Source organism: Pezoporus flaviventris, unplaced genomic scaffold (genome assembly GCF_033815535.1).
Source record: "Pezoporus flaviventris isolate CSIRO_AGI_PZ_B2104156 unplaced genomic scaffold, CSIRO_AGI_Pfla_v1 ptg000031l, whole genome shotgun sequence".
In the NCBI taxonomy this organism is placed as follows: Eukaryota; Metazoa; Chordata; class Aves; order Psittaciformes; family Psittacidae; genus Pezoporus; species Pezoporus flaviventris.
The window spans coordinates 10,156,158-10,170,883 of record NW_026892579.1 but is presented as its reverse complement, the minus strand read 5'-3'; the positions used below and the strand labels follow the sequence as shown (position 1 = coordinate 10,170,883).

The window sequence follows — 14,726 nt, the reverse complement described above, 5'->3', positions numbered from 1 at the left end:
CCTTACATTCAGAGAAAATGGTCCAAAAAAATCTGGGTAAAAATTGGAAGGGTTCTGTTGCAAAAGAAAATTTATTGATGTAGAGTAGCCAATGACATGAAGAGAACAAATTGGATGGAAGAAACTGATTTCAGAAGAAATATCTCAGTGGACCATTGCAGTCTCTCTCATTGGTGTTTTGAGCCTAACATTTAAACATACTGAGTATTTTAAAACTAACACGTTCCAACTAAATTATATGCCATATATAGAAAGACATGTAATAATGCCATTTTTTAAACCCATACTAAAGGTGCACAGGAAACTCATTCTATTTTAGTTCAAATTTTATGAATTTATTCTACTTGTTTGAATTACACAAAAATTTGTATGACTGCAACAGAAATACTGGTTTATACACACAACTAGAAATGTTTCAACCTACCTAACTTTATAAAGTTATTTTGAAATGAAGCTAAGTATAAGAGAAAGCAAGGAAACCTAGTATAAGATTACTGATGTGGTTTGATTTCACTGCCTCTAAGCTACAGAGGTCCTGCAGCAGTATATTAACTCTGCTACTGTCCTTAGAGAGTAAAAAGACTTGTTGAATTGACAAGTGTGTCTATAAAACATACACCACAGTTTCTAGTCTACCAGCTGTACAATTATCTATAGTCAGTCTGGGTATAAACAGATGTTCTGACTTGAAAAGCACTTATCTTTACAACTCAAGAGTCCCCAAGGAAGTTTAATCTAGTAGATTTAAAGCTTTGGTTCTTAGAATCAGTTTAGTAGTTGGCCAATTTTACTTCTTATTTGGAAAAACAGTCTTCTGTGGACATGCTAAAAAATTCTTAGTAACTGCTGCACCTGCAAACTACTGGCCTATAATTTCAACAGTTTAATTGAAAACCCACCCACTATTTCAAAATGAAGGTAAGGAAAACAAACATATGCAAAATCCCCAACTATAAGGCTCAACTTGAAAATCTACTTTATCTATACAAAAATAATTCAGTTAATAGCATTGAGGAAAATGAAATCTCCACAGCCTAAAACACTCTAGTATGTAGCATTTTACTATAGTAGTACTAATAATATTTATATATATTTTTAAAATAAATACAAGTACTCTGAATTTATGCAATGCATATATTTAACACATATTGGTTCATATTTAAACATTTTTGTTTTATATTATACATAATATAGCATATAAACTATAAACAAAAAAAAAACACTAGCCCTCAAAATCTGAAAAGCTATCGTGGGGAATGAGGAAACAGCTTCTTGTTCTCCACTCTTCAACATCTGCATCACATTCCAAAAGCTTGTGGCAGAGATTAAAGGTGCTAAGCACAGATCACTATGCCTACCTGATAACAATTAAGACAGGGTCATCTACTTCCTCTTACGACAGTTTATATTTATCATTGTTAATTAATCAGCTGTTTTTCTTCAAGAATTCCTTCTAACACACAGGAAAAATTCCCATAAAGATAGTGCCATCTTTGTTTTCTGATTTCTGCAAAGGGAACAGATTACTTACTACCTAGAAGAGAGGATACCAGAACAGGAGCCAATAAAGCGCTATGTTCAATTCAATACTGCAGCTATTTGGCTTCCTAAAGTACCCACTACAGAAAGACTTTCTGTAAAAAAAAAAGCAGCTCCTAGAAAATAATCTTGCAGGAGAAGAGTTTGTAGGGGTTGAACGGTGTAAGGGTTTCCTGCCAAAGAGCACCTGTTCCTGTGGATGATGTACAAATACCATCTCAGGTTTCTTCTAGAAGCTATCCTGTCCTCTTGTTCTCGCACCTCTGCTATTAATCAAGAAACTTGAGGTTGACACCTGTCATGGACCAACAACTTCTGTTATAGAGACATAAAAAGAGAAGTATGAAACATGGGGGAAAAAAGAGAAAACAAACCTCAAAGAAGTCCTGCTTTGCACTCTGGCCTGCCAGCAGTAGGCAAACACCAGGCATCTGACTCCTTCCTTAAACTACCAGCCCTACTGTGCTTGATCTTACTTTTCTCATCTGCTTCCCCCATCGCTAGCCCAGGAAGCACTCCTCTTCTGCCTTTCTTCCCCCAGATGAAAACCATTCCCCAAAAGCTAAGATATAGAAGCAAAATGGGAACTTGGGAAGGGGAAAAAAAGCATCACAGGAAAACATCCTTATTTTTACAGATTATAAACCATTTGAGGTAATGATTGCCTGCTCTGGAGACTGATGATGTTACAACAGGAACAAGCTATTAAGGTAAGGCATTCCTTAATTCATTAGCTACCTGCCTTCTTCATAAAAGCCCCCCCAAAAAAAAAAAATTATGTTTGCAAATTCACTAGACTTTTTGATATTATCAACACAAAAATGGTATTAGAAAGTGGGGTATACTGTAGTACTTTTTCACTATTTTGTAGTATTTTAGTAAGTGCCTGAAACATGTTTTTAATAGAATATTTTATAATAAGCACTTATATACAAGTTCTTTAAAATGGTGACTGAGTGCTCATACCGAGACTTCTGATTATGATGTTGAGGGGGTTTCTAATTCTAGAGGAAATGCGGAAAAATTGAGTAATTTGCCTTTTGTCAAGATTTGCTGACAAGCAATTATGAATGTAACACTGCAAGGAATTCCAAGGTTACTCCAGACAACAACCAAGCATAACCAAACCCAGGGTCTCTACTGAACCAAGAATACAGAACTCAGCAACAGTATTTAAATACTACCAAAAGCAGCAAAGAGTAACAAAGAACTAAAACAGTGTTGCTACAAAACCAGTTCATCCCATTCATCGGCTCTGTTCTTTAGATTCAATCAAGTAGAAAAAAAAAATAAAATAAAATGTAAGTCTTGGTCATTGAGAGAACTTTGGATTCTGCCTTTCAGCCACAGACACCCAGCTGGCAGAGGGCACTGGGAGGAATGAAGCAGACTAGTGCCAGCAGAAAATTCCCACTGCCTGAACGTCAAAGGACCTCTTCTGTCCAGGGAGCAGAATTGCAAGATTAAGTTTCCTTCAGAAAGATCAACCCACCACATGTACAAAAGGAACGAACTGCTTGGCTCAATTTCTACACCCAATTCCTGTGCAATGCCATATATGCATTACTGGAAAACCACCTACACATTGAGACTCAGAGGATCACCTACAAATATTGTTTGTTTGCATTTCATGAGAGAAAAATAAGGGTGTTTGTTTATTCAAAAGGTTTTAAAAAAGCTCTTGTCTTCTGCCCCTTCTTTGATCGACTCCCCATACACACAATTCAGATGGCATGAAAGGAGCTTCCACCCCTTTCCAGGCCTGGAAAAGGAAAAGCAAGGCTTTTCTGAGGCACCACTGAGTTGTACCTGCAGAGCTGAATCAGCTCATCAGACTTCAAGAATAGTCCAAATATACTAAAACACTAATTTTCAGTTTATACTCCTAAATAAAAAGTTCACATGCTTCCAAAGCAGAGGCGGCCCTAGTGTTTTTCTACTGTACGTATGGAAGCTTCCAAGTCTCTGGAAAATTCAGACCAACCACCTTTTATCTTACTGACTACGGAATATATAGTAGAAGTCATTAAGTTACATTTCACAGTTTATGGTTTTAATGGCTTTGCAACATTAGATGCACAACACATTTTCAAGCATCAAAAACTAGGCTTTGCTATCTAACATTTCATAAAGATAATAAAAGTTAATGAGCGCTCATGATCTATGATCTGACAAGACATCTGTTCTTTCAGAGATAAAACACTCACCCTGCCTTGTTCTGGCACAGTGGGAGAGAACAAATATAAACCAATTAATCATTCTAAACTATAAACTATATTAAGTTATAGTTCCTCAACAGGCTTTTCATACCCTGTTGCTAAGAGAGCACAGGTGTCCTAAAAACAGTCATTCAATGCAGTAATTAAATCCTACTAACTTCACATGGTCAGCCGCATCAGACAGTACTGTCTTGTGTTTCAGCAGGGAAAAAAAAAAACAACTGTTCACAACAAGCAATAACAAGGTTGCTGTTATACCAAGAGCACAGTGTCAAGAGCTCTATTCCCACTTCCTACATACTGGGGTTTTATTACAGGAGTATTCTAAAAGAATTTCACTATGACCTACTGTGTGGGTATTTAGGACAAATGTTACAGGAAATACTATGACATACCTTCAAATGGGACATGAGTAACATCAGCACAGGGGAGGAAGGAGTAACCTGCTTCATCACTTGTGAGGCTGCAACATGGTGTCATGGTTCACACCCAGCCAGTAACTCAGCACCATATAGTCATTTGCTCACACCCCCCTGCTCTGGCTGTGATGGGGAGGAGAATCAAAAGAATGTAAACCCCACAGACTGAAATAAGAACAGTCCAGTAACTAAGGTATAACACAAAATCACTACTGCTACCACCAATAATAATGATCAGGGAAATAACAAGCAAAGAAAATACAAAACTAAAAAGGGAAAATGAAAACAATAAACACAAGTGATGCACAATATAACTGCTCACCACCCACCAACCAATACCCAGCCTGACCCAAGCAGTGATCTGGGCCTTCTGGGTGACTCCCCCCAGTTTATATACCGGGCATGATGTGCTGTGGTATGGAATACCCCTTTGGCTAGTTTGGGTCAGGTGTCCTGTCTCTGCTTCCTCCCGGCTCCTTGTGCCCCTCCTCACTGGCAGAGCATGAGAGACTGAGAAGTCCTTGATCAGGGTAAGCACTACGTAGCAGCAACTAAAACATGGGCGTGTTATCAGGCTGTTCTCAGTCTAAAGCCAAAACACAGCACTACACCAGTTAATAGGAAGGAGGAAAAAATCACTTAGAGCTGAAACCAGGACACAGGAAGACCTGTCACAGGAAACTGCTGACAACATTGAAAGGCTGTTTTGTTATATTTCAAAACCAGTTGACCAGCATTTTAGGAACACTGAGACCAAATTCAGCTTGTTCATACTTAAGTCACCTACAATTTAATACAGAAATGAAAAACATAAAAATCTGATTTTTTTTGCCTTCAATTCAACTTTACAGTGTGATTGTAAGGCTGATGTTTTGGATGATGTTTTGGATAATGTTTTGGGCACAAGGCAGTATGCAAGGTTTTAGCTTCCTGCAGACTGCTCTGTATTACCATGAAACAGAACAAGTGAAAAGAAAAATGAAAAAGATCACAAATCCATAGTATTTAATGAACAATAGTATTTACAGTAAACCCTGAGATAAAGACAAAAACCCCAGTTTACATAAAGCAAAATAGATAATTCCAGCTTCCACTGGATAACCCCGCTGGAAGAGTCTGCTCTTTCTCCTAAACCCAGTATTATCCTTAAATTGCAGTCACAGGCACCACATAAGAATTTAAACCAGCATTTATGCATACATGTGCATAAACAACCAGAAAGGAAATGACAGCTAACAAGTCTATGTTTAAAGCTTAGCCCAAAGGGAAATTATTGTGACACCACTGAATCTGATGGTCCAGAGATTTCCCTCTCACACTCCCAGAGAGATTATGTATGCTTTAGATTAAAACCAGTAAAATCTGAAAAAACAGCACCAAGTCAGCAGCATACGCACATCAGCTGGTGAACTCAGGCTATACATGCATTAGCACTTAGCGTAGGAAAACATGAATGGATCACAGCAAACAGTTTCTGCTGAGGACCTGAACCTTAAAAGTTACATGTTTGGAGGATTTCCTGTTCTTCACTCATTTAGATCACTTAGGTCTTGCAGACATAATTAATGTTCATCCATTAGGATTTGGTACATTTTTGGATCATGTTTTTCTGTTTAGCTTCATCTGGAAAGAATCCAGTTTGCATTCTCTGAAGCAAAAGCAAGACAAGCAGGATGACCAAATTAGAAAGTATACATAATTAAACAAAAGTTCAACAAAAAAACATCCACAGCCAAAACCCCACTTGCAGCCTGAATCAAAACAATAATGTAGACCTACCCTAGGGTCCCTAAAAAAGCAGTTATGCAAATGCACCATCTACCCCAACAAGTGCAGCTACTTATCAAAAACAAACAATGAGCCATTGCTGTATATTTTTACGTAGAGTAATATATTCTAATTTTATATGAATTCTGACATGAGATTCTAATTATTATAGTCTTGTCAATTAATTTCAGTATGCTCAAGTTCCTTCCCTGTAAATTTGCTTATGTCCACCCATACACTTTGACAATACCTTCTCAAATGGTGCCTCCATAACAATTTAAATTATAGTATGAGAATATGGGGAAAAAAGAATAAACCGTCCACAAAGACACAGACTTGTTGCATTCAGATTTAAGCTAAAATATTAAAATTTAATAATACCTTTTGAACATACAATTATGTAAAGGAAAGAGTAAAGACATTCAAACAATGAATACAGGTTTATATAATATTTACAAATTCTAAACTGCAAGTTGATTATAAAGTCACAAATACTTTAAATATTTTGTCGAATATAGTGTAAATTCTAATACAAATTAGATATTAACTTCTTCTGTTATTTTTTCCAGTGGTAAGTCTAGTCTTTACATACTATATACATTAAAATACTAAAAAGTTATAAAATTTTGTTACTATGCAAAGAAATGGAAAATACATCAGCTCTGTCTTACTGTACAATATCCCAATTGAACTTTCTATAGTGTTCTCTGCAAAAATAAACAGCACTTTGACATGCAACAAGGCATAAAGTACAAGTCTGCCCATTAGCAGTACACCATCTGAGTGCAAAGGAACTGAAACGCTAATGCCATTCAACCATATAGTTGAAAAATCAAAAGCAAACTGTGGAAAGAGATTGCGACAAACTTTCTGATTCAGACTGAAGGAATAATGAAAAGCATGTAAACTGATTTTCATACATATCTGTAATTTTCTTTAAATGAAAGTACAGCATGCTGAGCAGTCTGTTGTGAAGGTATCAAAGTTACTTTTGACAACACATAGCGGAGGAAAAGCTGATGATCCTATAGGAATTCTGAGGCCCAGCCCTGCCAATGCACTGGAGCATTTAAGCTGCTTTTCCACCTGAAATTGCACATCAGTAGCCAAATGAGTTTTCCAGACTTCATTATGCCATTGTGTAACCATAGCTTCCACAGTGCAATGCCACAAGAAGCCTATCCTTAAGGATTTCTTTACTTGGGTATTCAGGTAATTTGAGCATGTTGATACTGAAAAGAGAAAAAAAAAATAAAAGGTCATGTCACAGTTCAGCAAGAAACCCAGCAGTAAAGATTTCTGACTGAAAACCCTAATGTCACACTTAAGGAAGGAAACAAAGCTGGGCTGCACTACAGTACCACTGAGTGTTACAGTACCACTGAGCGTTTGAACACATTGCAGGAAATAATTTTTTTTTTATTTTAGTCAATTTTAATACAATGATTTAACTTGAATATTCCCTTATTAATCCCACTGCCTTTAGTTAAGCAAAATGAAGTAGTAAACAACGAGCAAACATAACATCCATCATCTGGGTTTAAACCCACCACTTTCACATTGGATAGTGAATACTGCACAAACCACCTAAATTTGTTGGGGGGGATTCTAATTAAAATATTCAAAAGAATGGTATTTTTGACTGTGACCGGCACGAAAAAGGCCCATTTTTAAGATATTTCAACATGACTAATTAACATACCATGTGCTTGATGTTGGTAAAAGATTTGCAGTATATGGCACAGCAGCAATTGTAAAATTTTGCAAACCGCTGCCACCCATTATATGGGCAAAACCACCATGAGGCACCCTGGAACTGAGAAAATTCACAGAAATTAGACCATTACAAGAATTTTACAAGCCAAAAACCCTGTAGTCTTTACACTTCAAATATCTCTTCCTGCTAGGAATTAGACAGCTACAAATGCTTTTATCAAGGTTTCCCCTTTCTTACCCATATCAAAATTCTCACAGTCTAAATGCTTTTAATTACAATGCATTTGTCTGCTTACATCAGGCATCAAATTGTTTGAATGACATTTAAGAGAATTCTATTTGCAGGAGTACTCATTTCTACAACCTGTTTTTGTAACAGAACATTATCTCAGTTTAGGCCAACATCTATGATTATTTATATTTACAGTTTAAGAAATATTACATCATAAAGAAGTTTATTCTCCAATTGCTATCCATGGGACAACTGACCGAAGTATCCACAACATGTCTTTTCATTTACTACTCAGACCAATTGTTTCAAGTAACTAATAAAACCATTATATCAATCACACTATCCCACAGTGACAACCTACGGCAAAACCAGAGCACACTAAAAAAGAAAAAAAAAAAACCAACATTGGCATTTTCAGGAATGAATTCTCAGTTGATCAGATTACTCACAATTCTTTTCCTTCAACCAATATATTATTCAAAGATTATTCAAGGTGTAAGTAGACAATAGCCCTGGAGTGCCTCCCTATAATTTTAAACTAAGAGACAGATATAACAAAATAAAGAAATTTTTATATCAACTTAAGCTAGTACGCATTACATGGTAACATGTTGTTAGCACACACACAAAACCAATCCCAACACCTAAAAAATAAATGAAAAGATAAGGGCACAAGAACTAAAGAAGTTGAATGTAAGGCAGCAATGCATCCTTGCATACAAGGTCAGTAGGCTCTTGGCCCACATCAGAAAGTCACAAGCAGGTAGAGGGAAGCGATCCTTGTCCTGTACTCAGTGAGAAACATCTGGAGTCTGGCAACAAGCTCCCCACTACATGAGGGACAGAGACATACTACAGCAAGCTGAGCAAGTGGCCACAAAGATGGTAAAGGATTGGAGCACCTGATATAGGAGGAGAATAAGCTGTTGAGTCTGGAGAAGAGAAGGCTCAGGGGAATCTGATCAATGTATATAAATACCTGAAGGGAGGAATAAGTAAGATGGAGCACAAGTCTAAAGATAGAGCACCCAGTGGCACCCAGTGACAGGAGGCAACAGGCACAAGTTGAAATCCATGAAATTTCCTTTTAAACATGAGAAAAAACATTTTCACTGTGAGGTGGCCAAACACTGAGACAAGTTGCCCAGAGCAGCTGAGGAGTCAGCCAAAACCTGTCTGGACAAGACCGTGGGCATCTGGCTCTAGCTAACCCTGCTCTAAACATGGAGTTGGACAAGTCAATCTCCAAAGGTCCCTTCTAACCTCAACTATTTCACGATTTCATAGCTAGAAAAAAAAAGAAAAAAAAAAGGAAAAGAAAAGAAACGAAACGAAATAAAACTTCCATTAATGTAACAGCTGTAGGATTTTGCATTACAAGTGCTTACATTAAAAACAATGTTCCCATAATCACAGAATCAAAGTGACTGTAGAAACCAGGAGCAAGAATGGGAAAGAATGAAGTAATGTTTCCACTCACAATAAAACTACTTGGCAAAAATGCAGAAGAGTTGGGGTTGCTACTGCCAAATGTTAAGGAGCTACGACACAGCTCACAGTAATCCTTTTTAAACATACCTTTAAGAGCTATACATATATGTACTTTAAGATATATATATATATATGAGCTATGTACTATAGCATAGTACAATAGTTAACACATAACATACCTTTAGGAGCTAGCTATAGCACAGCACAATAGTTAACACGTAAGTCTGAATCACCTAGCTTAATGGCAGCAATGTCCGGCATACAGTTCTTAGCGCTGGTATATAAGGCAACCTCTATGGAGGGAAGCGCTGATTATTTGCAGCATAGTATTTCTGACATACAAATGAAATTGTGCTCACAGCCACAGTTCAGAACAGCTGTAAAAATCTGACAGCAGTACTCTTTGATACCATGGTTTTGGTTCGCATTTCTAACACAGTGCTGCCTCCCCTGCAGTGTTTTGTTTGGTTTTGTTCCTCCAATGAACCAAGAGAATTTCACATTCAAATCAGCAATAGAACACAGACCTAACTTGAAAATTTCCTACAGCAGGTCAGAATCAAACAGTACAATGAGGGCTTTGAACATTTAAAAGTAACAGTTGGTTACCAATTTATGCCTCCAATAATGACTTTTCTTCACACACAAAAACTGCTGATATAGTAAAGTCAGACTTCCAAATATGTGCAAATAAGATCACAAAATCCTACCTTTCCTACTGTGCGTGTAAATAGCCTTCAGCAAGAACAACAATACAATTTTATAACTTTGAAAACTTCAACACTAAGATGTTTAAGTTTACATATGAATCTTGTGTTTTCTACCTATTTTTTCACTTAGAGACTTCACATAAATTGTAACAGTGCAGAGGAGATACTTTAAGTCAATTTCCTTATGTTTTGTTTTACTTTTAAAAGTGGTCATATACATCTATCACATTTATCAAATATACTGAATTTCCCTTAACAGAGCATATAGCTTATTACTTAACATAACCACAGCCCCTTCAGAAGTTGAACAGCAATCCTGATACCTACAGAATACAAAGTAGAATTTATCATGATAAGCTGTCAACACTTCGCTCCAACTAGTAACTAAAAACCTGATTAAAAGTTGCCAATTGATAATTAAACATAATTTAACCAAATATTATTAAAAATACCAAATAGAACAAGAGCGGAGAAAAATATAAAAGCATGTGGAATTGGAAATACCACTGCAAGAGCTGCCAGCAAAGAAAAAGTAGGTGGTACATAAGTAAACTTTCAGATCCCCAGCATGAGGCACAAGAATATTTAGGCTTTTTCTTGAGTGTGCCAAGACCTCTTTAAAACACAGAATTTGCTATTCAAACATTGCTCATGGAAATTACTGTTAAAAGATGTCTCAAAACTGGTACTAATGATGAATGCAGTAGTATCTCCGCTGAAACTATCAAAGCAAGACTTCATTGCATTGAAGAGAAAAAAGGTGTAAGAATGGGGGAAGAAGACGAAGTTTACGAGATACATGTCAGAGAAACACTAAAGACAATCACAAACAGAACTGCTTTATTTAATCCACTAAATAAATGCCATAGGCTTTGATTGGAAAGAAAATGAAAATTTTGAATGCAGCCTGCCAACTGGTACACAGAAACAAATTCTTCACTAAGGAAATGTGACACCAGAAAAAGATCACATTTTGGAATCGGGTATAATTTTAGTGTAAATTTTCACTGAAGATACTGGCCTGTATAGTGTCCCGGTTTCATCTGGGAGGTGGGGAGTGAGGGAGCAGCTGCGTGGTACTTACTTAGTTGCCAGCTGTGCTTAAACCATGTTGACTAGACTAACTGGTATCTTAGCTCACAGATGACTCGGCATCTAAATCTTCCATGCCCAGAAACTAGGATTGTTTCGGGATTTATGTGAAAAAATGCCAGCTGCATACCCCTAGAGGTAACTTTTAAAAGTTAATTTTTTATGGAAAAACATGCCTTCTGTAATTTCAATTACTGAAGAAAAAACACACAGGGCTCCTAGCTGATACAAAACAAAATAAATAAACAATTTTGTTTTAAATTGCAGACCATAGTTCTAACAAGACATACCAAAAATTTCTTTCTTACTAACAAGAAATGGGTAAGAACAAGTCAGTATGTAATTTATAACCAAAATGAATGGTGCACATGCACATATTAATCAGACAATGTAATTGTTTACTTGACAGAAAGTGTGCCTTAGAATCAGTAGATTATCCCAAATGCCATAAAAATAGTGAATGCCACTTCATTATCATTTGGAATGGTTTAAGAAGCATTTGAAACATGACCTTACATCCTAAAAATCCTTACTTGCCGTCTGGATTTAGAAATGGCCTAGTCCACTAAAAACGAAAGACCAGCCACTGATATGCAACAGATGTGCACTTACAACTGCAGAAATCATTTCTGAAGATGACAAAAAGAAAAGATCGATGTACAAAGAGCTAGTTTCTTAAATTATCTGTGATCCCTAAAACCAATGAAATTCATAATAAATCAAGTGAAACTAATAGAATTTGAAGACCATGTCATTTGATGATACATCCGTGACTGTGAAATTCCTTGGTATAAAACACGGAGTTTGATGATCTTTATTTGTATTTTACCACTGCTTTACCACAAAATGTACAAACTAAAGGTCAACTACCCTACGAATATGAATGGAAGGGTATATTGAATTAAGAAGATTGTGCAATCTCTAACTGCCACTAGAACAAGATTCCAGTAGACTCCATAGCTCAGGTGCCACATGCATCAACGGATCCACTTTGCAACATGTCTGTATACACAAACTCAGCAGCTCACCCAGCCCACAGGGGCGTTTATTACTCAAGATCTTCCCCTACTCCCCCAAACCATAAAGGAAATAAAAGTGGGTTTCACTGAAAAACAACCAGAGTTTAGGACAGAAATCTGACATAAAGCAAACACAGTCTAGCATAAAATTACATCTTCACTTGATCTTGACACTCTACATTAATGTTGAATTCAACTCAGCTTTGTTCTGTTTACACTGACTGAAGTGATCCCTAGTTATCTCATATATTAAAGCCTATATATAGAATCATAGAATCGTTAGGGTTGGAAAGGACCTTAAGATCATCTAGTTCCAACCCCCCTGCCATGGGCAGGGACACCTTACACTAAATCGTATCACCCAAGGCCTCGTCCAACCTGGTCTTGAACACTGCCAGGGATGAAGCATTCACAACCTCCCTGGGCAACCCACTCCAGTGCCTCACCACCCTAACAGGAAAGCATTTCCTTCTTATATCCAACCTAAACTTCCCCAGTTTTAAGTTTTAACCTGTTACCCTTTGTCCTGTCACTACAATATATATTACATATACATTATATTGTCTTATTATATTATTACATTGTCTTATAATATTATATTATATATATTACATATATATTAATATCGTATTATATTATATATATTACATATATATTATATTGTCCTGTCACTACAATATATATTACAATATATATTACTGGAGAAGCCAAGAACCACATAAATATGCAACAGGGAGAAGAATATAAAGTGCAGTTAAATTCATACTGCCTTCTAAAAAAATTACCTGGGACAGCAACAAAGGCCTCTTGCAAATTAGTCAGGTCTAATAAATACATTATCAATCATTTTGCTGGCAGTTCAGGCAGCTGAAGTTTAACACACACTTTGTCTACTTGGATCAAGATATAAAACACGAAGTATGCAAAACAGTTTCTAATTAAGTGATCTTGCATAGTAATCTGAAGTCTCTTGACTTATTACTGTGTATCCAGACAATGTATCTGTTGTTACTTGAGTTTCTCACCTGCCAGTAACGAACTGTAACAGTAATACTCTCTCTTCCTGAGTAAGCTCTTCCACAACATCCCAGAACCACTAAATGAAAAATAAGTTAGTTTTTATTTTCCATTCAATCCTTGTAGTACTTGAAAAGATAAATATTCCATTCATTGTTTTACCATTATGCATTTGTTACTTAAATGGTGGAAAATTTCATATGAAAGTCACTTAATGTAGGAATATGAAAAAAAAAACAACAGACAAATTTCAGCCATAATAAGCTTCCACAAAGATATACAGAAAATGACAACAGCAGCAGCACCATTTTTCAGGTTAAAATGCAAAAGTCTCCACTATTCAAGAAAATAATTTTACCTGAATAACTTGGTCTCCTCTCTCATAGCCACTGGTGTATTCTGTATTTTTTAACCAATCATTCACATCAATTTCTGGCATACCAGACAGCAAAAGCTCCTTCAGGAGAAGCAAACAGACTGCCATTAGTCTTCCTGACTAGCCATTAATTTCAAGTGTTTATGCTATTTTAAGAAGTAACGCTTTAAGTCGTATAAAAATTACAGTGCTTTCTTCGTTTAGTTACAATCTTATGGAACCTGATTTTTTGACTGAATTTTAATACAGGAAGATCCTTCAAATTCAGGCAACTTCACACAATCTGTTTCACTTAACTACACAGTATCAAGAGTGAAAAGCTATTGCCAAGAACCTAAAAGATAAAAGTGCTGAGTTTTGGTACTACTTGAGGCAAAACTTGAGATCTATTGATTACAGATCAAACCACCACAAAAAAACTTCCTGGAACTTGATTCTGTGACTCAGAAAAAGCAAAAACAATAGACACATCTCCTTACTTTTAAAGGATTTCTCTCATCCTCAAAGAAAATATTAAAAGGCTTAAAGGCCACAACACCCTCATTCCATCATGAACCTATAATTTAAGGCATTTATCACTGGCACATGAAGTTATCACATTCCAAGAAGATGGTCATTCTAAGTAATTAGGATAAGAAGGAATACATATATTGAGATCCTCACTGACAAGATGTCCAGGAAGCAAAATGAAGTGAAAGAAAATGTTTATTTCCTGGGTACTCAGCTCTATTTCTAGATCACTGCATTACGATGAAGCATGCTGAACAAAGTGTTTCTAAAAAGTATAGGCATTTCTGCTTACCAGTTCATATTCATCAAAAAGCTGGATCAAAGATGGTGGAATGAACATGTGGAAGCCTTGTAAAAAGGCATTTATCTGAGGCTGAATGGCTCTTGTCATTCTAAGCTCTGTGACAAGCTGGACATACTCAGCCTGCAATGTCGTAAAAGCCATTAAGATATACAATAGCAAGAACAGATAGTGCTCATGCAAACACACACAAATGCAGTCCTCAATACATACAAATGTCATCTACTCTGAGATACTGAGTCCCTATGTACTTTCTACATACAGAAGCAATCCAAAATAATCCAGAAGACCCCTAAGACTTCAGAGCCCTTCCCCTTT

General features: G+C 36.4%; 1 protein-coding gene and 1 long non-coding RNA gene across 7 annotated transcripts in view; both read right to left on the bottom strand.

Annotated features, from left to right (window-relative positions):
* Positions 1-7,032: 7,032 nt before the first annotated feature.
* The window catches only part of HACE1 (HECT domain and ankyrin repeat containing E3 ubiquitin protein ligase 1), a 54,800-nt gene continuing 47,106 nt past the window's right edge, over positions 7,033-14,726 (bottom strand). For 4 of the 6 annotated variants that reach the window (XM_061460210.1, XM_061460212.1, XM_061460211.1 and 1 more), the window contains 5 exons: positions 14,400-14,531; positions 13,580-13,678; positions 13,230-13,300; positions 7,647-7,760; positions 7,033-7,176 (listed from right to left, as the gene is read on the bottom strand). In XM_061460210.1, coding sequence (XP_061316194.1) covers positions 7,074-7,176; positions 7,647-7,760; positions 13,230-13,300; positions 13,580-13,678; positions 14,400-14,531 — 519 coding nt within the window. In that variant the 3' untranslated portion in view covers positions 7,033-7,073. Of the gene's footprint in view, positions 7,177-7,646; positions 7,761-10,996; positions 11,815-13,229; positions 13,301-13,579; positions 13,679-14,399; positions 14,532-14,726 lie in introns of those variants that run through there. The other 2 variants (XM_061460213.1, XM_061460214.1) reach the window with 2 other exon arrangements.
* LOC133272750 (uncharacterized) lies at positions 9,187-10,974 on the bottom strand. Its single transcript, XR_009744549.1, has 2 exons — positions 9,563-10,974; positions 9,187-9,470 (listed from the first exon to the last, which is right to left on the bottom strand). It is a non-coding gene; the product is annotated as an uncharacterized LOC133272750 (long non-coding RNA).